Source organism: Denticeps clupeoides, chromosome 7 (assembly GCF_900700375.1).
Source record: "Denticeps clupeoides chromosome 7, fDenClu1.1, whole genome shotgun sequence".
Classification (NCBI taxonomy): domain Eukaryota; kingdom Metazoa; phylum Chordata; class Actinopteri; order Clupeiformes; family Denticipitidae; genus Denticeps; species Denticeps clupeoides.
Window position 1 is genome coordinate 8,674,264 of NC_041713.1, and position 26,558 is coordinate 8,700,821.

Below are 26,558 nucleotides of genomic sequence, written 5' to 3' on the forward strand. Positions count from 1 at the left end.
TGTTTGTCTGGTTCCTTTTAATAGTTAAATGAATAGTAATAAGTCCTATACATGGTTCTCCCGGTTGTGCAGTTCTCTTCTAGAAATCTGCCCAGAGTTCGGGAGCCTTTTTCAGTCCTGCCCGACACTGGCTGCCCGTGGCCATCACGCTTTTCCCCCTGGCTAACTGCGTGTCTCTCATTCTCTTTACAGCTGTGGAAACCCAGAGCACCAGCTCGGAGGAGATTGTCCCCAGCCCCCCCTCGCCACCCCCTCCCCCAAGGGTGTACAAGCCCTGTTTCGTGTGCCAGGACAAGTCCTCCGGGTACCACTATGGCGTCAGCGCGTGCGAAGGGTGCAAGGTGAGTCCCAGTCACCCCCTGTCCGTGTCCTACAAACACACGCCGACCACCACCCAACGATATTAAACGCCTCACTCAAGAACGCCATTTGTGCATGTTATCGCCAAATGTAAGAATTGAAATGGGACAGATGACATTAAGAACCAGAGTTGTGGAGCTTGCTATGTTGTGTTGTGATTTTGTTATTGTTACATAGCAGCTTTTTTTTTTTTTTTTTTTTGCATAGTCAGGCTATTTTGCTGTAAAGTAACAAAACTTCTCCACCAATTTAACGTTGTGCCTCGGCTTTTCTAAGAGTCCTTTAAATAATTTAGGCTAGCGGCGTGTGCATATATAATACGTACGTGTATATACAATGCGTGCGCTCTCCCGTAGAGAAAGGGTGAAATGCGTCGGCTAGCGCTTGGCTAACGGGCGTTGCTGCGAGGGGGCGCGCTCTCCACGAGGTCAAGGGGCAGCCGAAGAATGCGTGGGAGGCGCGTGTTTGGAACAGAGCGGGACTTGGTTACATATGCTCATGCGCCGGGCCTTCCTCTGCGTTTTTTTGACTGTGGGCGGGTAGATCTTCTTTTCTTGAAGGCGTTTGCTGCTCTCTCTCTCTTTTTTTTTTTTGTTTTTTTGTAGCGTACTTTGTTTTGAGAGCCATGCAAGGGGGTAAGCAGATCCAGGTTCTCTCTCCGGAGTCCCACGGGTTTTGGGAAGCGCAGCCACAGGCATGTTTTGGGAGTCCCGGGTGGGTTCTTCTTTTGAAGCCATCCTGGAAACACAGCCGTCAGATCTGGAGACGCCAAGCCACACACAGACAAACGCGGCAGGATTCACACACATGGGCATTAGATCCGTATCCCAAGCAAAAAAAAAAAAAAACCACTTGTACATTTTCCACTGCATTGCAGACACTCATTAGAGGCGGAGTTAGGACCACTGCCCTGAGTTCAGGTGGGATCGGGGGAAGGGGGTGGTGGTTAGATTGGCGTTGAGCCCAACTTTGAGAACAAGCCTCCAAGAACGTGCCAGTCTGTCAGACAGGACGATGTTTGTCTGGTTCTGTGTGTTTCGCAGTACATTCTTGACTAAAGGAAACAAGTATAATGGCGGTCAGATGTGCCCAAGATATCACTTTGCAGTTTGGTCTGTGTGGCACAAATCCTCCTGAAGAAAGTCGTTCCGAACTTCCCTCGTTCTCGGACTTTGAATCCATGACTAATCCTTAATGACTTAGGATTTCCGATCCTGGGACAGAACATCACCTTAACGTGTTCGACCCACACGTGTTGTCTACGCGTACTGAAGCATACTATACTGATTGTATGAGGGTAAAACATTGCATATCATATACAAAAATGCATCTCTGATACGTTTGCACAGTTGTCCAATTTGACGATAGCAGATAGATGTCGGGGGGGAGGAAAATTACGCCCTGCAGCCTGTTTTCCCCGTGAATGGCCTCATCCGTTCTGCGTAATCCAGAGCTTTACCCACCCACCCAGTCATTGCCAGAACATTCTTCACACCTCGTGATGATATTCAGTTCATTCCTGCGGATTTCAGTCCACCGGTGGCTGCTGTCACAAGAGTTGGGGTCAGTTAGAATGGGGAAATTTTATTTGTGACTAGACTCCATAGTCACTCCATAGGGGGGGTCCTTAATTCGGGATATTTGTGGTCTGAACCCCTGTGAAAGGACTTGGTGGATTATGGACCTTCGTAGCCCATGGTGAAACCTGAACCGGGAACAGAATGCTGGTGGCAGCCGTGGCGATTGGTCTGAGGTGGAGTGATGTCACAGGCTCCCCTTTTTCATTCTTTCTCGTCAAACCTCACATTAGTGACCTAAAGAAGGAGCTCCATCCATTAAACATACCCTCTGAATATGAGAGGACCTCTTATGTCTCTGCTTCGCTTTCTCTCGCTCCTCGTCTTTCGCTCCCATGCACGCACACACTAGCACCCAAGCACAGGAGAACGACCTCAAATGGCGGCAGACCCAACGAAGCGAGCGCAGACGCCATCTCCAGTCCACACCATTCACCTTCCTCCTCATGATTTTTTCATGGCCGCTGCTGCCCAGAGGACCACTTTTTTTTTTTTTTTTTAAATCTTCTTTAGCGGATCATCTGTTCACACCTTCCACGCTGCTGAGTGCTGACATCAGGATTCGTCGACAGCAGCCCTGCTCAGTTGAAGCAAGCGCCGCTGTTGCTGCTCAATCGAGGAAAGACCTACACGCTCAGCACTACCTTTTACTTCCAGATCATTTCTCTGCCAAGGCCATGATGTTTGGACCATAAACTGCTCTGCTCTTTTTTTTTTTTTTTTTTTAAACCATCCTTCTCTGTCCCTTCATTTACTGTCCTTTCCTCTCCTGCTTGTAACACCTTTGGGGGGGGGGGGGGAAACAGTCTTCGCTGAAACCTGATCTCCATTTCAGTGGGTGTGCACACATTTCTGCTGCCAGGCCCCTGACCCACTAACTCTGCACAAAGGCCTTTGTGCGCTGCCATGTCCGTTTCGTACAGTACTAACTCCCCTGACCCCCACAAAGGAGCCACGGGCGGCCGCAACTGCAGCCAAACGATCAGACCTGTGTCCCTCTTTTTATTGGGGGAAAGGTAAAATAGCCAGAAGTGCCGCAGTTCTAGAAAGTGGGACTTCGACAAGACTGGGTGACCCTTGCAGGGGGCAATTCTGCTGTTTTTAACTGTTCGACCTGGAGCGGTGGCTTTGGGTGGAGCAGTCAGTCGGGTCCTGTCACCGTCGAATCCCCTCTTGGGGAATCTGAGCTCCAGACTGGGGAACATTCCTTCCCTGCAGTCTCTGTGGTAGTTCCTGGACATCTGGATTTATACACTATACCTCTGTGTATATTAGTGTGTGTGTGTGTGTGTGTGTGTGTGTGTGTGTGTGTGTGTGTGTGTGTGTGTGTTTGGACTGAATGTAGTCTGCGCTGGAATTCCCCCTCCAGCGTTTGTCCACTCCTCCATCTACTCCTCCTCCCCCCTGGGCCCTTCCTTCCTGTGGCTGATATGGGCTAAGCCCCTTAAGGGATTATCCAATGGGAGCTCATGGGCGCTTAAACTTGTGCGATAATGCCCACCAGTATGGTACCACTGATGCCATCACCGAACTCGTCCTGTGCCTGTGACCCTGACCGCACACAACAACAAAGCTCACGTAAGCACCACACCGAGAGCGACCGTCATTGAGGTGTACGCTCCTGTCGGCGTGTACGTTTAAATGTGTGGGTAACTCTGATTTGGGTCGACTTATTTCTCACATGTTTAAACGGTTGTCAGGTTTCGGAGGGTTGAATGGTGTGGCTGCTGCAATAAAAATATTCTCTCTCTCTCTCTCTCTCTCTCTCCCTCCCCGTGTGTGTCTGTCTTTCGCAGGGCTTCTTCCGGAGAAGCATACAGAAAAACATGGTGTACACATGCCACCGAGAGAAAAGCTGCATCATCAACAAGGTCACCCGTAACCGCTGCCAGTACTGCCGGCTACAGAAGTGTCTGGAAGTTGGCATGTCCAAGGAGTGTGAGTATTGTGTGTGTGTGTGTGTGTGTGTGTGTGTGTTTTGTATTTTTGTTTATGCTCCCAGACCAGCATTCCAAATAGGGCTTAAGACTTATCAGCTTCAGTGCAGGCACACACACAACAACACACTCTTGTCTTTCTCATCATGCCTTGTGGCACCTGGCCAAGTGCTCCATGCCAGGCGCTCTCTTCCACAAACCTCCCCACACCCCAAAACTCCAGAAGTCTCGATTGAAATCTGCGTGGCCACAGAATCTCATTGAAGTCTTGGGTAGAGGGATAATTCACTGTTGCCACCTAGTGGTGGGACTGACCTCAGCAGGGAACCGAATTCTTATTTGGCGACCTCTAACCCCTGTGATCCTCTGGTTCGTTACGTCTTTGGCCAACCTGAGTACATTTCCAAGGTGAAAGTCAGTGCTTATGTATGCACGAATTTTTGAAGAACAAGTTTTCTGAGAAAGGGAATAATAAGGGCTCACTGCAGGCAAAATGTGCCGGCACAGGCCAGCATATTCTTACGTCTGAACCGAATCCAGAGGAAATACGTTCATGTTTGCAAACAAGAGCAAAGAGGATAAAGGGACTAATATAGAGACTGTCGTTTAGAAGTTAGCTGTGTAATAAGATTGTGTGTGTGTGTGTGTGTGTGTGTGTGTGTGTGTGTGTGTGTGTGTGTTAACACAGGAGGCAGTCATCATGAGCATGGCACAGTCCCAGTCGTTCATAAGCCTGCCGTGACCCTTGCACTTTGGCACATCAGTGTCCAAGCCTTCCTGCCAACCCCTCTGACCCCTCACCTCTCACCTCTGATCCCTGCCCATGCTGTTCTTCTGAGGAGGGGGAGGATGGAGGCTTGGGGCTTTTGGTTGTCACCAAGCCTGAGCTGTCTGACAGATGAACCGTTGGCGTTTTTTTTATTTTTTTTCCGCTCCTCCTTAGGTTGCCCCAGAGGCTGTCTATCCATCTTGTCCCCCCTCCAGACACACACAACCCATATAAACTCTCTATTTAATTTGCAAACAGCTCAATGTCCCAATCATCCCTCTGTATTTACACTTATTTTTTATCATTTATTTTGGTAAAATGCAAAGCTAAAGAAAAACACCCATTTCATTTCCTTAACAATGAGGCTTTTGGTGACCTCAGGATCAAAATACTGAACATGTAGCTGTTTTATTTATAATTTTTTTTTTATTTCCTCTCACTGTGTTCCCAGCATGTACCGGCTTACAATATGAAGATGCCGGGCGCTATCACCTGCCCAGAGACGAAACTCACACGCCCAGCTGCTGGCGCAGTTTTTTTTTTTTTTAAAAGTGTGTGTGTGTATGTGTGGGGGGCTGTGCACGTTTGGGCGGCCGTGTGTTTGTTTGTGTGTGCTGTGACTGATTAGGCAGTCAGGCTAATAGTTCTTTAATGGCTTCATTAGATTGTGTTCTCTGGGCCCATGCTGGCATCCTTCTCCCCTGGAGAAATGAATATCAGGAGAGAGAGAGAGCGAGAGAAGCACTCGTTCTCCAGCGGTTCTTTCTCCTCCCCTTCTCTTCTGTTCCCTCTTTCCTTCTCTCCTCTGCGTTAGAGACAGGCTCACTGGTAATGAGGCTCCTCTCGGAATGAGGGACATTTCAGACCAAATGTGATTTTGTGTGTGTGTGTGTGTGTGTGTGTGAGAGAGAGGGAAAGACACTTGCTGTTGGGTTCAAACCCCTTCTGTACTTCAGTTAATGTGCATGTCTGGGTGTTGTGAGGGAAAGGCAAGGAGGAGTATCATGACCGGGATGAGAGGGGTGAAGAAAGTGACGGAGATGGAAACCCAGAGGCTCTGTGTGTTACAGTTTTATGGTTTGGATCAGATGGACCAAAAGAACACATTTCCCGGCGAGGAAATGTAGTGAAGTGAGATGTGAAGGGGAATTCGGGGGGCTGCCTAATGGAGAGAGATTGGACTGGGTGTGCGTGGGAGTACAGCTCTCAGAGGGAGGGCAGATAGAGACAATTATGCTGATCAGGAGGAATGGAGGAACTTCCAGGTACGACAGATCTTGAAATATGAGCATAACTGAAAGGAATGAGTGGCGGTGAAAGTCCATAAGGGGTGTAGTAGTCGGGGCTTTGATGTAAAAGGAGGAACTGGTGTGCGGTGGTGAGGGGTGCATGGGGAGTCCCGACTGTTAGTGTGCAGATTTGTCATGTGACTTGATTAGATTAGGTTGTAATGAAAGCTGAGGTGATTTGTCAGCTTAATTAACTGCTTCATCAGTCAACACTATTAATCAACTGACACCTCTATCTCTTTTTTGCTGTGTGTGTGTGTGTGATATATATATATATATATATATAATGTCACATACGCATACTTGTGCAGGAGCATTTATTCTGTTCACCTATCATCTTATTTTAGGAAATATCCCACTGTTTGTGTGTGTCCACGTTGACACTGCTGAGCACCACAATGCAGACACTAGCCTAGGGAGACTTCTGTTCCTCCCAATCCTCGCTGTCTCTTTTTCCGCCTTCTCAGCAGCCCGCAGATTCTTCCCCACTTTAAGCTGTTTTTCAACTGTCACGGCCAAGCCGTTCTGCACTCTGCTCTCAGCCCCACTTCTCCTGCACTATTTCTCCTCTTCTCGGTTTCTAACGCCTGTCTAGCAGTTGAAGCGTTTGAAATAGTCTTCCCCCCTCCATACAGTTCTTGCTTCACATCTCTGTATTTGGTTTTATAGTGCCATCTACTGGTGAGATGGTGCATTAGTCTAGCATGCATATGATGTAAAAACTCTTTACTTGTCTTTCTTCACCTTGGAATGGCTCTGGTCTGTACTGAAATTGAAAGTGTACAAAAGGCTTAGTCTCTTTTTTTTTTTTTTTTTTTTTTTTTTTCCCTCCCTGCAGCAGTGAGGAATGACAGGAACAAGAAGAAAAAGGAAGAGAAGAAGCCCGAGTGCACCGAGAACTATGTACTGAGTCCCGACACGGAACAGATGATTGAGCGCGTACGGAAGGCCCATCAGGAAACCTTCCCCTCGCTCTGCCAGCTGGGCAAATACACAACGGTGAGTCCACCCAGCCAGACCCCTCTGAGGGGTGCAGCGTATCTGGAGAGGAGAGGCGGACCTCTGCAACTTGATGCAGTTGTCCTTTGACCTGAAAGAATGTCCAATACACAACACATGCTGAACTGTGGGGTTTTCCAGCATTGATTATCACTAATGACAATCATATTTATGCTAATAAGCATTGGTTTTGCTGTCCTGGTTTTTATATTTTTTTTCCACCTCAGCAGGGCACTCAGTCATTGGTTGTAATGTATTAGTAATGTCAAGATGCATTTGCATAACAATGAAAATCTATGTTTTAATATCGTATTACAGAACAACAGTGCAGAACACCGTGTCTCCCTGGACGTCGATCTTTGGGACAAGTTTAGCGAGCTGTCCACGAAATGCATAATCAAGACAGTTGAATTTGCAAAGCAGCTGCCTGGCTTCACCACACTTACCATCGCCGACCAAATCACGCTGCTTAAAGCCGCCTGTCTCGACATCTTGGTCAGTGTCATTTTTAGTTTTTAAGAGGCGAATATTACAAAATATCCAATGTAAAAATGTTTCCCCATCTTACTCGTTGTAAGTCGCTCTGGATAAGGGCGTCTGCCAAATGCCGTAAATGTAAATGTAAATGTACTCCTTTGTTTATTAGATCTTGCGCATATGCACTCGCTACACACCCGATCAGGACACAATGACGTTCTCAGACGGACTGACCCTCAACCGCACGCAAATGCACAACGCTGGCTTTGGGCCGCTCACGGACCTGGTGTTTGCCTTTGCCAACCAGCTGTTGCCGCTGGAGATGGACGATGCGGAGACGGGTCTGCTTAGCGCCATCTGCCTGCTATGTGGAGGTAGTCTTTTGCTACTGGATTATTGTGAAGAAATGTAAAATTCCACCAATTTAGCAACTAGAATACCTTAACATCGACAGCAGTGTTACACGTAACCTGTTTTACTTAACATTTAAATACTAACTGGAAATCTAGTAATTAATTCATTTGGTTAAATACCTTAGAATTCCCATATAATCCCCCAAAAAAGTTGAAATGACACTGGTTCTAATGGGTAGTTAACATTTCTGCAATCGTATGTCCAGACCGGCAGGATCTGGAGCAGTCGGACAAGGTAGACGTGCTTCAGGAGCCGCTGCTGGAGGCACTAAAAATCTACGTGAGGAACAGGAGGCCTCACAAACCGCACATGTTTCCCAAGATGCTGATGAAGATTACAGACCTGCGCAGCATCAGTGCTAAGGGTAAGAATTGCACCATTGCTGTAAGGCTTAAATGCAAGTTTTTCGTTGCACGACACGACCATAATAGCGCATTTGTCCTTTCTGTCAGGGGCGGAGCGTGTGATCACACTGAAGATGGAGATCCCTGGGTCTATGCCTCCACTCATCCAGGAAATGCTGGAGAACTCAGAGGGGCTGGAGAGCCAGGGAGGGGCATCTCGGGCTGGAGGTGGCGCTCCTCCAGGCAGCTGCAGCCCCAGCTTGTCCCCCTGTTCGGCCCGCAGCAGCCCGCCTGCTCCATCGCCTTCATCCACACCCTAATCCCTGCAAAGACTCCATCAGGAGCTGACAGAAGCAGGCCCAAATCAGGGCCAAGCCCCGCAAGAGCTGGACAAGAACCAGTTGGACTTTTCACTGGCACTGGGGCAGGATGTGACTTGGATCAGACAAAATGAAAACTGACGACTGAATCTGGGCTTCACACCTTCACAGACCAGACCAGACTAAACTGGAATTGACTTTCGGGGTCCAAGCCTGACAGCCACGTGTACCAGGCGACTGAACTGAGCCACTTCTGACCGGCGTGGGCTCGCACGTGTCCTGCTTTCCAGCCCCCCCATTCTTCCTGATCCCCTCCCAGGGTCCAGAACCATCCACTCACCAGAGTCCAGACGAGCGGGTCACTTCCTCATTGGTCACATGTCCTGCCTTCTGGCCCCTCCTCCTTTTAAACTCGTTAGATTGCAGGGTGGCTGTTGGACCTAGAGGGGGTGGAGCCGAGAAGGGAAGGAAAAACAGGTCGGCAGACACAAGATGCCTCGGTGTCCATAGGTCGTCAGGGACATTTCAGAACTTTAAAAACCATTTTTATTTCTTATGAGAGATACATGAATATATATAAATCTATATTGACAAATGAAGATTTGAATTGTCTTAGGTGGAATGATTAAAATGCATTAAAATATTTTTTTTCCCTTGTCACTGTTCATCAGAGTTAGATGCAGTTTTTCCTCCCTCCTTAAGTAGGTCTATGGTCACCTCAAAGGATTGTGTGGTTTTTTTTTTTTTTTTTTTTTTTTTTAAACTGAAAAGAAAGCAGCTAGTGCTGTTCATTTCAAGCACACAGGCACTATCGCACTCTTGACTGTACAAAAAAACAATATGTAAAAAAAAATAATAATAATAATAAAAACACCAGACACAAACTGTAATAGACTGGGTTTGAATCCCTTGACTTTTGTTATGAGGTAAAGATAGAGTTGAAAGTTGAACGCCGCAGATGTACCTGATTTGGCTGTGATTGTGTTTCCCTCCTCAAACCGGTGGACTCAATAGAATATGTTAGAGCCAGGAATGCCATGTACATAGGATGTATTCTTTTTCTTTTTTTTATAATCTGGAACAGTATCCCTGTCAACATGTTTAAAATGCCTTTCATGTTTTTTTTGTTTTTTTTGTCTTTTTACCATTTTGGCAGGTGAAAAACACATGTAGTTTTTCACTGTACTTCCCAGAAGAGTCCTGTCAATTACGTGCTGATGGGCTGGGCTGCTTAGCCCACGTATGGCTTGCTGAATGCATTGCCCAGTTGTTGATAACCACTGAGAGAGTTGTATTATACACCAAAAAATATAGATATTTTTCTTTCGCAATCACTCAGCTGTTAAGGAGTCCCGTTGCGTTTGGACTGTACCGTTCACTCTCATCCGCAGTCATGAAACCGCCCGTCTTTGCTCCGTTATTACTGTAAGCTAATCCAAAAACAACAATACTGCCTCTACACCACACAAGCAGCTCGCCTCCTGTTCCCGCAACCTATCTGCCTCCGTTCTGTGCAACAATCAATTTATCTCCCAACACCATCACTGCCTCCCGTTCGACAATCACCCCGTGTGTGGCCAGCAGTGAATGAGGGCATCCATCGCTGTATCTCTACTCCACAACAACAACAACAACTGCCTCCTCAGCACCACGTTTTGCGGCGTGTCTACGCTCTGAAGTGCAGCACACCAACTGAAGACGCAACACAACAGCAACCGCCCACCCTTCTATAGAAAAGGTGGCAAACGGAGTGAACGGCTCCTCCAGCACAAGCCACGGCCCTCTCTCATCCTCTCGACAGCCGGACGCACAAAAAAAAATAAGAAAAGTAAAGAAACATTTATTCCGTCAGCTCTTTGGGTGAAGAGAACCATGTTTAATAAAGAACCATGTTTTTTGTGTGTGTTTATGAACGTGGTGAGATGATCTTGTGCTTTTGTGGTTAAGTTTCTGAGGTGGGGTTTGGAACAGCCCTGGGCAAAATAAAAAGGTTATTACAACATAAGAGCATATCCTCCGCCTGCATATTGTGTTTTAACATGAATTTGAAATGAAAACAAATGCAATTACTTTTTCAAATGTCAATGATGCCATCATTATGTGCGTAAACTCACATAATGTAACTGTGTATTATTTTTAGAATATATAAGCCAGCCATGAATCATTTCTTGAAACTTCAAGCCTTCAACTCTAAACGTAATATAAAAAAAAAACAATTTTTTGGTTCGTCTACAAGTCAAAACCCTCAAGTCAAAATACGCACATTTACTATTTTCTTGTTTTTCACAGTCTATTAATACTGTTATCTGGATACTCACTTGATGTCTTTTGTGTAAAGATGCATCCAATGAAACTGTCCGTAAAGGTTTTTAAATGATTACTTTAGTCTGATTAAAAAATAGTAAACATTATGTTAAAATATCTGCTATTTTTGCTTGATTAGCATGTGTGAATAATAGGGAGGAGAGTGTCCCTCACATTACAGCTAAATGCGTCAATGTGTCCACCATCTTGGTGCGGTTAACTAATGCGGGCCTCGCTCACCTTCCATACGATTTCATGTTATATCGTTGAGAAGATCCCGAAATGGCAGTTCTGCCTGTGATTTTAGCAGCTCGACATTTGGTACCATGCACGAACCTGCCTGTGGGCTATAATGTCCTGCGTTTTCACTGCCTTCTTGTTTTTTCAATCGTCATAAATAATAATGTGTCAGCACATGAACTAGGTCAAAGTCAACATGAGTGGGACAGTTTTCACTAGTCAACTCTAGAAAGATTTAAATGAACCATGTGTGTTTTCATATGTTGTCAACCTAAAATGAAAATGTAATACATTATAACTAATATCATGAAGAATGAATACAGAAAGTACACTCCTACCAAAACAAACCAAAAAAAAAAAGCCAATAGTGCCACCTAGTGTTTAAAACATGATTTTGAGCAGTTCACCTTTTCAATTTATATTTATGGCATTTAGCAGACACATTTGTCCAGAGCGATTTGTGTTATCCACTAAGCTAATATCACCCTTCTTATCCACAGGTACATTCTACATTCAGAAACTGGGTATAAAGCATATATGCAAAACTACAAATTGCAAAAAGGCCACAAATCCTTAAAAAGTCTTAAATAGGATTTAAATGATCAAATTTATAGCCTTAAATAACATAAAAAAATGACATATTAGATATCTTAAAAACACTGTAGACCCTAAGCATTTATTTACTGGTAACCTCTAAATAATTTGGCAGGTTTGTAAAATGTGTTTTGCATTTTTGTGAATGAAATCGGAATTAGCGGAACAGAGCTAGACGGCTAAATTCTGCACTCCCCAGTAGACGTATTCTCCTTATGTTAATTAAAATGATCACATATTATTGAATTGTGAGAGGGGTTAAATTATGCTCCTGTATTGTTTTTTTCTAAATCAAATGAGACAAGCCATCAATCTGTCAGCAATCAACAGGTCACGGCACGCTGTGCACTTTCGGGTTTCTCAGTTTATAGGCTCACGAGTGAAGCACCGCGCAATCACGATGTCAGATTGTGCGATTACATGATCGCAAAATGCTGAAATTTATAGTATGTACACATGGACTGAAACGACAATATACAGTATTTTGTCTCTAAGAGTTTACCAACTGACTAAACTGAGACCTGCCGAGTTAGGAACACAAATTTCAATCATTTCACTCAGGTCGAGCTCGTGCGGCTAAAGTAAACCCAAATGTCCGGTCTATAGTATCTATTCTTTCCATATGATTTGCTACTTGTAAATTAGTTTCGCTGATTGGCTAGTTGTTTTTTTTTTTTTTTTTGCATGTTTTAAGTAAATGTATTAAATGTTTTTTGATGCAAATTTTTTTTTTTTAAATTTGCAAATCTTGGCCACCATCATCAGGTGATGGTTACTGCATACACAACATATATAGGGTAGCGTGTGTACTGGCAAAGATCTCATGATACGATACACAGGTCATGATATAATGTGTTGTGATATTGTACATATTGCGATATGCTACAGTTCGCTGAAAATGTAAAAACAGAACTGAACTACAAGATGCTGTGATCATGTTTTGCGATTTCGCTCTGCCTGAAAGTACTCAGCTGAACAGCGGCATCTACAGGAGTGGAGCTTTTAGTCGCACACTGGATTCTGATCGCTGCTGACCTCACTAAAGAAAACGCTCGACACCATTGTTTGCATTTTATGTCTCTGTATCAATACAATATCACCTCTTAAAATATTGCAGGGGGTTTATTACTTTTCACAGGGTTTTATGTGAACGCCACACCTCAGCTCTTACTCCATTTTTGTTGGTCGTTCAGGGCTACTTTCTTAAAGACATTTCACAAGTTGTATGTGATGCACCACAAGCCCAGGTTGGAATGGATATAAAGTCGGCCGACGGTGAACTAGTTGTTAAAAATGCAGCAACAAATACAAATTTGTATAAGCACCTAAATGTATAAACCCTAAAATGTCCCATTTATATAAAGCAGTTCCTATATACTACTATATGAAAGTAAAGTGATTATCATTGTGAAACACTGCAGCACAGCACACGGTGACACAACGAAATGTGTCCTCTGCTTTTAACCATCACCCTTAGTGAGCAGTGGGCAGCCATGACAGGCACCCTGGGAGCAGTGTGTTCGGACCTTTTGATTTAGGGGTCCGTTTCCTTAACCGCTAGACACACCACTGCCCCCTGTGTGTGTGTGTGTGTGTGTATGGGGGGGTGGGTAGCATTCATTATTTGCCCATGTACAGAGAGTGCAGAATTATTAGGCAAATGAGTATTTTGTCCACATCATCCTCTTCATGCATGTTGTCTTACTCCAAGCTGTATAGGCTCGAAAGCCTACTACCAATTAAGCATATTAGGTGATGTGCATCTCTGTAATGAGAAGGGGTGTGGTCTAATGACATCAACACCCTATATCAGGTGTGCATAATTATTAGGCAACTTCCTTTCCTTTGGCAAAATGGGTCAAAAGAAGGACTTGACAGGCTCAGAAAAGTCAAAAATAGTGAGATATCTTGCAGAGGGATGCAGCACTCTTAAAATTGCAAAGCTTCTGAAGCATGATCATCGAACAATCAAGCGTTTCATTCAAAATAGTCAACAGGGTCGTGAGAAGCGTGTGGAAAAACCAAGGCGCAAAATAACTGCCCATGAACTGAGAAAAAGTCAAGCGTGCAGCTGCCAAGATGCCACTTGCCACCAGTTTGGCCATATTTCAGAGCTGTAACATCACTGGAGTGCCCAAAAGCACAAGGTGTGCAATACTCAGAGACATGGCCAAGGTAAGAAAGGCTGAAAGATGACCACCACAAGACACACAAGCTGAAACGTCAAGACTGGGCCAAGAAATATCTCAAGACTGATTTTTTCTAAGGTTTTATGGAATGATTAATTGAGAGTGAGTCTTGATGGGCCAGATGGATGGGCCCATGGCTGGATTGGTAAAGGGCAGAGAGCTCCAGTCTGACTCAGACACCAGCAAGGGGGAGGTGGAGTACTGGTTTGGGCTGGTATCATCAAAGATGAGCTTGTGGGGTCTTTTCGGGTTGAGGATGGAGTCAAGCTCAACTCCCAGTCCTACTGCCAGTTTCTGGAAGACACCTTCTTCAAGCAGTGGTACAGGAAGAAGTCTGCATCCTTCAAGAAAAACATGATTTTCATGCAGGACAATGCTCCATCACACGCGTCCAAGTACTCCACAGCGTGGCTGGCAAGAAAGGGTATAAAAGAAGAAAAACTAATGACATGGCCTCCTTGTTCACCTGATCTGAACCCCATTGAGAACCTGTGGTCCATCATCAAATGTGAGATTTACAAGGAGGGAAAACAGTACACCTCTCTGAACAGTGTCTGGGAGGCTGTGGTTGCTGCTGCACGCAATGTTGATGGTGAACAGATCAAAACACTGACAGAATCCATGGATGGCAGGCTTTTGAGTGTCCTTGCAAAGAAAGGTGGCTATATTGGTCGCTGATTTGTTTTGTTTTTGAATGTCAGAAATGTATATTTGTGAAAGTGGAGATGTTATATTGGTTTCACTGGTAAAAATAAATAATTGAAATGGGTATATATTTGTTTTTTGTTAAGTTGCCTAATTATTATGCACAGTAATAGTCACCTGCACACACAGATATCCCCCTAAAATAGCTAAAAATAAAAACTAACTAAAAACTACTTCCAAAAACATTCAGCTTTTGGGTTCATTGAGAACATGGTTGTTGTTCAATAATAAAATTATTCCTCAAAAATACAACTTGCCTAATAATTCTCTCACTCCCTGTAGAGGAGCTGCGAACTATTCAGGGTGGAAAAGAATCAGGGTCTAGAGCTGAATTTGGGTTTAGAGGTTAGGGTTTCATCTTAGTCGAGCTTACCATCCCAACCGATCCACAGACGATGCCATCTCATATCTCCTCCACACAGCACTCACCCACCTGGACACTCGGAAGGGAAATTATGTTAAAATGCTTTACATTGTCTACAGTTCAGCATTTAACACAATAATCCCTTCCAAACTCACCACCAAGCTGAAGCACCTGGGACTCAGCTCATCTCTCTGTCAGTGGATCTCCAACTTCCTAACCGGGAGACCACAGGCAGTAAGGATGGGTTTTAAGCCCCTTGCTGTACTCCCTGTACACATACGACTGTACAGCCACTACTAAGTCCACCACCATCATCAAGTTTTCTGACAACACCATCGTGGGCGGCCTGATCTCTGACAACGATGAGACTGCCTACCTGGAGGAGGTTGGAAATCTGGTGAACTGGTGCCAGAGGAACAATCTCCACCTGAATGTCAGCAAGACAAAGGAGTTAATGGTGGACTTCAGTACCAAGCAGGAGAGGACCTACCACACCCCTGTTATCAACAGGAGCTAAGTAGAGATAGTGGACAGTTTCCGTTACCTAGGTGTCTACATCACGCAGGACCTGTCATGGTCCTGTCACATCAACACCGTGGTGAAAAAGGCCCAGCAGCATCTCCACCACCTCAGATGCCTGAGAGACTTTAGACTGCCCTCCAAGGTGCTCAGAAAGTTCTACTCATGCACAATAGAGAGCATCCTGACGGGAAATATCTCAACCTGGTTCGGGAACAGCACCCTGCAGGACAGGCGAGCCCTACAGAGGGTGGTTCGATCGGCCGAACGAATCATCCGTACCAAGCTCCCTGACCTTCAATCTATCTACAGCAAACGGTGCTGCACCAGGGCCAGGAAGATAGTGAAGGACCTCAGCCATCCCAACAATGGACTGTTCTCTCTGTCCAACACAGAGAGAATGAGGAGGAGCTTCTTCCCGCAGGCTGTCCGAGCTCTCAACAACAACAGTACATAGAACTCCAATACACTCCAGCACTTTCAAACACTTTTTGCACAAAATCACGTTGCACAAAATCTTTTTTCTCTTTGCACAATCTCAGCTCTGTTGACTTTGAATTTTTAGTCATGCTAAGTGAGACTATTTTTAGGTTACTTGGCCTATAGAGCTTCTCTGTGTTTTCTCCCATTGCAGAAATATGACATGACATGCATCTACAGCATTCTTTGAGGAGCACTAAATTTTTAAAGATCATTGACTTCACAGAGGATAATGAGTTTGGCCATGAGATACCTTTCATGAGACTGCTGGTTTTAGAAGGGAATGAGGAACAGAGTATTCACAGTAAGCATTTTATTAACATTTTAATGGGGAAGTTCAAGTTTTAAAAGAGTGGATAAGGCATTTGGCACATTAAAATGAAACCTAGGATGTTACGAGTACAGGTGCTGGTTTTAGGTACGTTTTGGTTTGCTAAGCTCATTGATTTTATTCATTGATTTTACATTGATTTTGATTGATTTTACAACATACTTGTAAGTGGTTTGGAGTGTAATATACGTGATAATTCTAAATATGGGGAGGTTTCCACTGCTTAAACAAAATGAGTACAACAAGTCTTATCTCCACAAATCTGGAATTTACTGTTTTTATTATTGTTATTTGTAGTACTAACAGTATTAATGGTATTTATTCATTGTTATTGTTGTTTTTAATCTATGTTATTGTTGTTATGTTCTTTAATAGGCCTTCTTTTTAGCCAACGCCAAGCAGGTAAGTTTGAAGAAATCAGTTCCTATTTCCTATAGTCAAATATAAATTTTTCTTGTCCAATAAAATAGTTGGTCTTTAATATGATGTAACGTTAATTATACATGCTAATCATTAAATATTATTAATCATATTAATATAAACAGCATAGATATTAATGATTCATGTTCATGCTTGAGAAATTTTTATCTGAACCTTTTGTCCTTTATACTCACTAATAACAAGGATTCCTTCTGGATTAATAACACTTTTCTGTCAAAGAGTTTCACAAGAGCATTGAGTAAATTTGGAATCTAAACAGAGGAACACTTGCTCTTAAAATTTCTATTGAATAATCAGAAAGTTGTTTATGTTTTATGCAAGCAAGAATTTTAAAATGTTAGGTTTCTGTGCTGATCAAGGTGAAACAAATTAATGTAAACCTGAACAAAAGTGAGAGAAAAAGAAAAGAGGAAAGACATGATATTTTGATATAGCGGTATTTTGTTATTCCACTAGTCAGCTCAGTTGTCCGAGTGGTCAATGGAAATGGGCCGTGCTCTGGAAGGGTGGAGGTCAGTCACTCTGGTGAGTGGGGAACTGTGTGTGGTGAACACTGGAACTTGGCCAATGCTGAGGTGGTGTGCAAACAGCTGAGATGTGGGACGGCTGTAAGCGCCTCTGGAAACGCTTGCTTTAAAGAAGGACGAGGAACAATATGGAGGGACTACAAGTGCAAAGGCACTGAGAGTTCAATCATCTCATGTGCAGCTGGCAAACTCAGTTCCCGCTCATGTAGTCACAGTGAAGACGGAGGTGTGGTCTGCTCAAGTAAGAAATCCACCTTTCCTTATTCATCATGTTGTTCACTGAGGAAGATAATGTACTTCTGCAAAGTCTGAAATTAAACTGATGATCACTGATGAAGATTATAGTCTCTAATGTGACAATTGTTAAAAAATGCATATTGACCATCTTTTCACATTTTCATCTTGGGAGGCCACAGTGTAACAAATAAAATTTGTCTATTGATTTTTGGGGTTTTATAAAATTACATAAATCTTATAATTTATATATAGGTAAAATTTAAGAATTTTGCTCTTGACCAACAAAACAATTTCACTTTTGAGATTACTGGAGTAAACAAAACCTCTTATAATACAGTCCACAGCAAAAAAATAAATTAATTGCCATTGCTGTCATGCTAGAATCCCAAATCTGAAATTAGAATAAAATTTGTATTCATGGTCATTCATTAAAATGAAAATTATAATATGCTTTTGGTAAAAGCGATTAAATAGCTACATTCTTTTTCAGAAGCACCATTGAAGGCCCCACAACTCCAGATAACTCCTCCTTATTCAGCATTCATGGTTGGAGAGAAAATCAGGATAGACTGTAACGCACCAACTAATCTGTGTGTCAAGGCAGATTTCAGAATATATAGAGACGGACAATCAATAAGTAACGTAATGACTGATCATATTCACAAAGGAATGTATGCAAACAGAACTATTGATACAACTTACAACGGCAATTTCTACTGTGACTACACCTACATAGAAAATACAAGAGCAAAATCTCCTAAAAGCAACACTGTTGTCATCACTGTAGGTGAGTAACCTCTGTACGGTGACAAATGGGCCTAATACCAGTTATTAAAACAAAAGTACCCTAAAATTATTCTTGTATGTGCCACGTTTAATTTTACAACTTCTTTTTCTAGTGTCTTTACCCAGTCCAAACATCTCCATCCGACCTTCTGGGATGGTGAACTGGGGACAAAAAGTTGACATTATCTGTTCCATCTCAACACAGCATCTGGGTGGGGAGTTTACCCTGATAAAGTTGTTTGGTTCCTTCAGGGAAAGGAAATCAGCAGTCGGAAACTCAGCCACATTCACTATTGTTCAAATGGACTTTTCTCGTGAGGGTGACTATTTCTGCCTATATGAGACATTGGTGTCTAATCGGACCTTTATATCTAAAGGCAGCACAACTGTAAAAGTAACTCGGGATGGTAAGGATTTATTAAAAATAAACATTAAGGTTAATATATTGTTTATTTAAGTTTGTCCTGTTGCATTCAACAATTTTTGCGCAAATGCTGCAATTCAACACTGAGCGCTTAACATATATCATAGAATAGCACAATGCTACATGCTTTAAAAATGATGTGTTGTTGCATGACATTTATCTCAGAAGTCAGTATTCTGAGCTGGGAACGATACCAGACCCAAGCTGATGGGGTCCCGTCAGCCAAGTTAGTTGCTGTTACTAAAACCACAACAGAAATTCTTACTTCTGAGTATAACTGGAATGCTGCACATGCCATCCTGTACACAAACTGCAGTGGTACATGAAGTGTTTAAATTTAACTCCATGGCTTGAGGTCTTTTTACAGTAAAGAGGAAATGTCAGAGCAGAATGCTTTTTGTTTGAGGCTAAGTGAGACTATTTTATTCCCCTAGTCAGCTCAGTTGTCCGAGTGGTCAATGGAAATGGGCCGTGCTCTGGAAGGGTGGAGATCATTCACTCTGGTGAGTGGGGAACTGTGTGTGGTGAACACTGGAACTTGGCCAATGCTGAGGTGGTGTGCAAACAGCTGAGATGTGGGACGGCTGTAAGCGCCTCTGGAAACGCTTGCTTTGGAGGAGGAAACGGAACAATATGGAGGGACTACAAGTGCAAAGGCAATGAGAGTTCAATCACCTCATGTGCAGCTGGCAAACTCAGTTCCCGCTCATGTAGTCACAGTGAAGACGGAGGTGTGGTCTGCTCAAGTAAGAAATCCACATTTCCTTATACATCATGTTGTTCACTGAGGAAGATAATGTACTTCTGCAAAGTCTGAAATTAAACTGATGATCACTGATGAAGATTATAGTCTCTAATGTGACAATTGTTAAAAAATGCATATTGACCATCTTTTCACATTTTCAGCTTGGAAGGCCACGGTGTAACAAATAAAATTTGTCTATTGATTTTTGGGGTTTTATAAAATTACATAAATCTTATAATTTATATATAGGTAAAATTTAAGAGTATTGCTCTTGACTAACAAAACAATTACACTTTTGAGATTAGTGGAGTAAACAAAACCTTTTATAATACAGTCCACAGCAATAAATAAATAAATAAATTACTGTCATGCTAGAATCCCAAACCTGAAATTAGAATGAAAATTTTATTCATGGTCATTCACTAAAATGAAAATTATAATATGCTTTTGGTAAAAGCGATTAAATAGCTACATTCTTTTTCAGAAGCTCCATTGAAGGCCCCACAACTCCAGATAACTCCTCCTTATTCAGCATTCATGGTTGGAGAGAAAATCAGGATAGACTGCAACGCACCAACTAATCTGTGTGTCAAGGCAGATTTCAGAATATATAGAGACGGACAATCAATAAGTAACGTAATGACTGATCATATTCACAAAGGAATGTATGCAAACAGAACTATTGATACAACTTACAACGGCAATTTCTACTGTGACTACACCTACATAGAAAATTCAAGAGCAAAATCTCCTAAAAGCAACACTGTTGTCATCACTGTAGGTGAGTAACCTCTGTACGGTGACAAATGGGCCTAATACCAGTTATTAAAACAAAAGTACCCTAAAATTATTCTTGTATGTGCCACGTTTAATTTTACAACTTCTTTTTCTAGTGTCTTTACCCAGTCCAAACATCTCCATCCGACCTTCTGGGATGGTGAACTGGGGACAAAAAGTTGACATTATCTGTTCCATCTCAACACAGCATCTGGGTGGGGAGTTTACCCTGATAAAGTTGTTTGGTTCCTTCAGGGAAAGGAAATCAGCAGTCGGAAACTCAGCCACATTCACTATTGTTCAAATGGACTTTTCTCGTGAGGGTGACTATTTCTGCCTATATGAGACATTGGTGTCTAATCGGACCTTTATATCTAAAGGCAGCACAACTGTAAAAGTAACTCTGGATGGTAAGGATTTATTAAAAATAAACATTAAGGTTAATATATTGTTTATTTAAGTTTGTCCTGTTGCATTCAACAATTTTTGCGCAAATGCTGCAATTCAACACTGAGCGCTTAACATATATCATAGAATAGCACAATGCTACATGCTTTAAAAATGATGTGTTGTTGCATGACATTTATCTCAGAAGTCAGTATTCTGAGCTGGGAACGATACCAGACCCAAGCTGATGGGGTCCCGTCAGCCAAGTTAGTTGCTGTTACTAAAACCACAACAGAAATTCTTACTTCTGAGTATAACTGGAATGCTGCACATGCCATCCTGTACACAAACTGCAGTGGTACATGAAGTGTTTAAATTTAACTCCATGGCTTGAGGTCTTTTTACAGTAAAGAGGAAATGTCAGAGCAGAATGCTTTTTGTTTGAGGCTAAGTGAGACTATTTTATTCCCCTAGTCAGCTCAGTTGTCCGAGTGGTCAATGGAAATGGGCCGTGCTCTGGAAGGGTGGAGATCATTCACTCTGGTGAGTGGGGAACTGTGTGTGGTGAACACTGGAACTTGGCCAATGCTGAGGTGGTGTGCAAACAGCTGAGATGTGGGACGGCTGTAAGCGCCTCTGGAAACGCTTGCTTTGGAGGAGGAAACGGAACAATATGGAGGGACTACAAGTGCAAAGGCAATGAGAGTTCAATCACCTCATGTGCAGCTGGCAAACTCAGTTCCCGCTCATGTAGTCACAGTGAAGACGGAGGTGTGGTCTGCTCAAGTAAGAAATCCACATTTCCTTATACATCATGTTGTTCACTGAGGAAGATAATGTACTTCTGCAAAGTCTGAAATTAAACTGATGATCACTGATGAAGATTATAGTCTCTAATGTGACAATTGTTAAAAAATGCATATTGACCATCTTTTCACATTTTCAGCTTGGAAGGCCACGGTGTAACAAATAAAATTTGTCTATTGATTTTTGGGGTTTTATAAAATTACATAAATCTTATAATTTATATATAGGTAAAATTTAAGAATTTTGCTCTTGAGCAACAAAACAATTTCTCTTTTGAGATTACTGGAGTAAACAAAACCTCTTATAATACAGTCCACAGCAAAAAATAAATAAATTGCCATTGCTGTCATGCTAGAATCCCAAACCTGAAATTAGAATAAAAATTTTATTCATGGTCATTCACTAAAATGAAAATTATAATATGCTTTTGGTAGAAGCGATTAAATAGCTACATTCTTTTTCAGAAGCTCCATTGAAGGCCCCACAACTCCAGATAACTCCTCCTTATTCAGCATTCATGATTGGAGAGAAAATCAGGATAGACTGTAACGCACCAACTAATCTGTGTGTCAAGGCAGATTTCAGAATATATAGAGACGGACAATCAATAAGTAACGTAATGACTGATCATATTCACAAAGGAATGTATGCAAACAGAACTATTGATACAACTTACAACGGCAATTTCTACTGTGACTACACCTACATAGAAAATACAAGAGCAAAATCTCCTAAAAGCAACACTGTTGTCATCACTGTAGGTGAGTAACCTCTGTACGGTGACAAATGGGCCTAATACCAGTTATTAAAACAAAAGTACCCTAAAATTATTCTTGTATGTGCCACGTTTAATTTTACAACTTCTTTTTCTAGTGTCTTTACCCAGTCCAAACATCTCCATCCGACCTTCTGGGATGGTGAACTGGGGACAAAAAGTTGACATTATCTGTTCCATCTCAACACAGCATCTGGGTGGGGAGTTTACCCTGATAAAGTTATTTGGTTATTTCAGGGAAAGGAAATCAGCAGTCGGAAACTCAGCCACATTCACTATTGTTCAAATGGACTTTTCTCGTGAGGGTGACTATTTCTGCCTATATGAGACATTGGTGTCTAATCGGACCTTTATATCTAAAGGCAGCACAACTGTAAAAGTAACTCTGGATGGTAAGGATTTATTAAAAATAAACATTAAGGTTAATATATTGTTTATTTAAGTTTGTCCTGTTGCATTCAACAATTTCTGTGCAAATGCTGCAATTCAACGCTGAGCGGTTACCATATATCATAGAATAGCTTTAGAAAACATGCTTTAAAAATGATCTGTTGTTGCATGACATGACTCCGTCTAAAAATTGTTACAGTTGTGTTTTTTTCATTCAGATGAACTGAATATTCCTGCTGTTGCTGGTATGAGCATATTTTCAACACAGTTCTATCACTGTACAATAAATGTGATAAAATTGTTAGACTTCCTGCCTCTTTTGAATATGTCCTTGTTATAGACAGTGCTCTTATCCGGCTGGCTGGAGGTCCTGACAGGTGTGCTGGGAGACTGGAGGTCAACCTCTATGGAAAGTGGGGCACAGTTTGTGATGATTATTGGCACCTAGAAAATGCTGAAGTGGTGTGCAGACAGTTGGATTGTGGGAGTGCCGTTGGTGCCTCTGCAGAAGCTTGTTTTAAGCAAGGACGGGGACCAATATGGCGGGATTACAATTGTCAAGGCTCAGAGAAGTTCATCACCAACTGCACCATTGAGAGACATGGAGCTCGGATCTGTGATCACAGTGAAGATGTTGGAGTTGTCTGCTCAGGTAAATATTTAAGTCATTATACGATAACTGATAATAACATTCATGGTACATTGTAGGGGCTGCACGGTGATGCAGTGATTAGCAACGTGGCCAACGAGTTAAAATCCCTGTCTCTCCCAATGTTGGTTTTCTCTGGGTTCTCCAGTGTCCTCCATTGGTGACTCTGAATTGGCTGTAGGTGTGAGTGACTGAGTGAATAATGCATGTGTGTGTGTGTTCGAATACTTCAATATACCTCATGTGGAGCGATGAGAAGTAAAGGTATCAACATATTTCCATAACGGCATGTTTGACATGCTTACCTAATTAATCAAGAGCGATATTCTCTGTAACCAAATTAACAAAGTTAATTTTGGCCCAACTAGCCACTTGACACTATCGCTTTGCATTATTATGACAATATTATGTTTCTGTGTCATATTAGTCAGATAAAAAAAATATGTATGTACTTTTATGTTGCAGAAATTAATTTTGAAAATACTAATAATTGAAGACTGACCTTTTTTTGGTTTTACCAACAGCTTCGGTTTTAATAACACCGGTTATCACAATAATCCCCCCTCACTCTGTGTTCATGGAAGGAGAAAAAATCCAGATAAATTGCAGTACAGGATCCAGACTCTGTGTGAAGGTGAATTATCGTATGTATCATAATGGACTGTCATTTTCTAGCACAAATTCTGATCGCATGCAAACAGAAATGTATGCATACAAGGGGAGTTATTACTGTGACTACAGTTACACTGAAAATGAAAGCCTGAAATCCCCTAGAAGTAACATCATTAATATAACTGTGGGTGAGTAAAGTTGGTCTGAATAATAAAAATAAATATGTAAAGAAAGTAACTGTATTCTTGACTCAATTCTCTAATAAACTTTTCTAGTTACTCTGCCCACTCCAAATATCTCATTCAAACCTTCTCAGATCAACTGGGGACAGACAGTCCAAATCATCTGCTCCATTTCTACTCAGAACATGGGTGGTGCGTTTACCCTGCAAAAGCTGAATGCAACATTCAGGGAGAAAAAATTAGGGCAATTTGTTACATTCACTATAGATCAAGTGGACTTCACACACAATGGCTACTACTTCTGCCAGTATGAGACTAAAGTAGCTAATCGAGCCTTCATCTCAAATCAAAGTGAAAGTTTACAATTATCAGTAGAAGGTAAGACATTTTGTGAAGTCCCTCAAGGTTTATATTCTTGGTTCATTTATCATGTCAGAACATGTTCCTCTCATCAGATTCAGACCCCAAATTTGAACCCAGAAAACACATTGGGTTAGTATACCATTTATCGATTAATAATTGTTTTTGTGTTATATTGCGAGTAAAATATGGGTATCTGCAATTTTTACATCATCAAAATGTCTATTTAAGAAAATGTCCCAACTGTTGTTGGAACTGGGGTTGTACATGTACAGTACAGACCATTACTGTATATGTATTTTAGCTTCCTTTTGGTCATTATGTCATTGTGGTTTAAGCCAGTATCACACCTCTGTTTAATTTCAGAAGTGTCTATTATAGTGTATATGTATTATATTATTTTTACACTGACATTAAATGGTGTAAATTTAATCATGCTGGAAGATGTTGATTCAACACCACACAAATATAGATAAATATAGTGTATGTACATTTAAAATATTATGTATTTTTCCCCAGTTCTTCTATCCAGTCCTAGCATCACATTCAAACCTTCCAGAAAAGCCAAATGGGGAGAGAAAGTTGACATTGTCTGCTCCATCTCAAGTCAACACTTAGGTGGTACATTCATCCTGGAAAAGGTTTCTGGTTCTTTTAAAGAGACCGTGGAGACTGCAGGAACTTCAGCTACCTTCACCATTGCTAAAGTAGACTTTTCTCATGCGGGGTTATACTTCTGCCAGTATCTGACCACAGTTTCTAATCATAACTTCAGCTCTTCCTCAACTCCACCTTTCTCCAACTTATCTGTGGAAGGTAAGAATGCTAACATGATTCTTGCACAATGTCATTGGCAACACTTAAAAATTGACATCTGGTAGTTTTTTGTAGTTTGACATTGGTTGTATTTAAACAAAGTGCTGGCAAATGCAGTTATCCCTGTTTTGTTAGTGCTTCTTGCTCAGCCCAGCATTTCCATCAGTGCTCCAAATGGAGGGCTGTCCTGGGGTCCACAGGGTCCAGTGATTAACAGAGGCCACAGTTTCTCCATTACCTGCTCCACCCAGTCACAGTATCCAGGGGGTTCTTTCAACCTCATCTTCAGTGGGTCCAACACAAGCAAGACAGAGCTCGCTGTCAATCATTCTGCCACCTTCAATGTTCATGAGGCCTTTTTTTCCAACCAAGGGAACTACAGCTGCATCTACACAGTGGCTGTGGCAAACCTTTACTTTAGTTCAGTGGAGACTGAAGAACTGGTTGTCACTATAAAAGGTGCTGCAAGTGATGCAATCATGTTTGTCTCATTTCAGACCCCGTTTCAGCTTTCATAATATGTGTTTTCCTATTAGGAACAATTATGTTGCTTCATACAAAATCTGCATTCCCCATATGGGCCTATGGTGTCATGGCAGTCCTGCTGCTCTTCCAGCTAGTTGTGGCTATCATCTGTGTTATGAAAAGACGGAGGCGTGGTCTACTGGAGATGAACATTGAGTATTGTGAGTATCCATGTAGTCTTTGCTGTGTTAAACAGGATGTTAAAAGGTTATAAGTTTTGCATATATGCATTTGTCACAATGTTACAGGGGCCATGAAAACATACAGCGGCTTGGACGACAACAGAGGTGAAGAAAAATTAGACAAGGAACAAGATGAGAGTGCAGAATAATCTATCCTGAATTACTACGGCTGACAAAAAAAATCACCCTGGTCTCCGGCCGAAAATATTGTGACAGCAACCATACATTTATTTCTTCATGTATACTACATTATACTAATTGTGATTATAAAATTATACCTATTAATCTGTAGCATGAAATGTAGGGTGTAAGTAGCCTAGTGGGTTAGACACTCACCTATGAACAAAAACACCACAAAGACACAGGTTCAAACCCCACTGCATACCATTGTGTCTTAATCTTACAAATGAGGATGAGATAATAAGATTCTATTCATTGTACTCTAGCTTGTAACTGATTTCTATGTCCATCTCTGTCCCTTAATAAATAAAATATTTGAAGAGACCATGCTTCCTAGTTATCAAAATGTTTGTATTTCACAACATTGCAAAGTGGGTGTTGGATAGGTAGATAGACCAGCATTTTAATGTCACCACCAGTGATACTTGAACACTGTAACAGCACAAGCACAGAGGCATCTGACATCTGACTCTTTAGTCTGGTATAAAAACATTGTAAAGAATCAAGGCGGACATGAAGAAAAACTCTTCACAAAGTTCACTCA

At 42.1% G+C, this 26,558-nt stretch overlaps 2 protein-coding genes across 8 annotated transcripts in view; both read left to right on the top strand.

The window, feature by feature from the left end:
• rarab (retinoic acid receptor, alpha b) overlaps nt 1-9,376 on the top strand; it is an 86,617-nt gene extending 77,241 nt beyond the window's left edge. For 6 of the 7 annotated variants that reach the window (XM_028985817.1, XM_028985814.1, XM_028985816.1 and 3 more), the window contains 7 exons: nt 193-341; nt 3,734-3,875; nt 6,771-6,931; nt 7,250-7,426; nt 7,578-7,782; nt 8,028-8,186; nt 8,275-9,376. In XM_028985817.1, the coding sequence (XP_028841650.1) occupies nt 193-341; nt 3,734-3,875; nt 6,771-6,931; nt 7,250-7,426; nt 7,578-7,782; nt 8,028-8,186; nt 8,275-8,486 (1,205 nt within the window). In that variant the 3' untranslated portion in view covers nt 8,487-9,376. The remainder of the gene's footprint in view (nt 1-192; nt 342-3,733; nt 3,876-6,770; nt 6,932-7,249; nt 7,427-7,577; nt 7,783-8,027; nt 8,187-8,274) is intronic. The other variant, XM_028985813.1, reaches the window with a different exon arrangement.
• Nucleotides 9,377-16,049: 6,673 nt separating this feature from the next.
• LOC114793790 (uncharacterized) lies at nt 16,050-26,343 on the top strand. The gene is made up of 17 exons (XM_028985922.1): nt 16,050-16,185; nt 16,588-16,614; nt 17,110-17,421; nt 17,908-18,204; nt 18,317-18,610; nt 19,062-19,373; nt 19,857-20,153; nt 20,266-20,559; nt 21,011-21,322; nt 21,808-22,104; nt 22,217-22,510; nt 22,727-22,753; nt 22,849-23,160; nt 24,831-25,127; nt 25,263-25,586; nt 25,664-25,813; nt 25,901-26,343. The coding sequence occupies exons 1-17, from the start codon at nt 16,050-16,052 to the stop codon at nt 25,981-25,983; spliced, it is 4,065 nt and encodes a 1,354-aa protein (XP_028841755.1). The 3' UTR covers nt 25,984-26,343.
• The last annotated feature ends 215 nt before the right edge of the window (nt 26,344-26,558 follow it).

Coding starts and splice junctions, on each gene's coding strand:
- LOC114793790 (XM_028985922.1), top strand. CDS start 16,050: ATGCATCTACAGCATTCTTTGAGGAGCACTAAATTTTTAAAGATCATT. Junction 17,422..17,907: donor CGGAGGTGTGGTCTGCTCAA/GTAAGAAATCCA, acceptor ATTCTTTTTCAG/AAGCACCATTGAAGGCCCCA. Junction 25,587..25,663: donor ACTGGTTGTCACTATAAAAG/GTGCTGCAAGTG, acceptor TTTTCCTATTAG/GAACAATTATGTTGCTTCAT.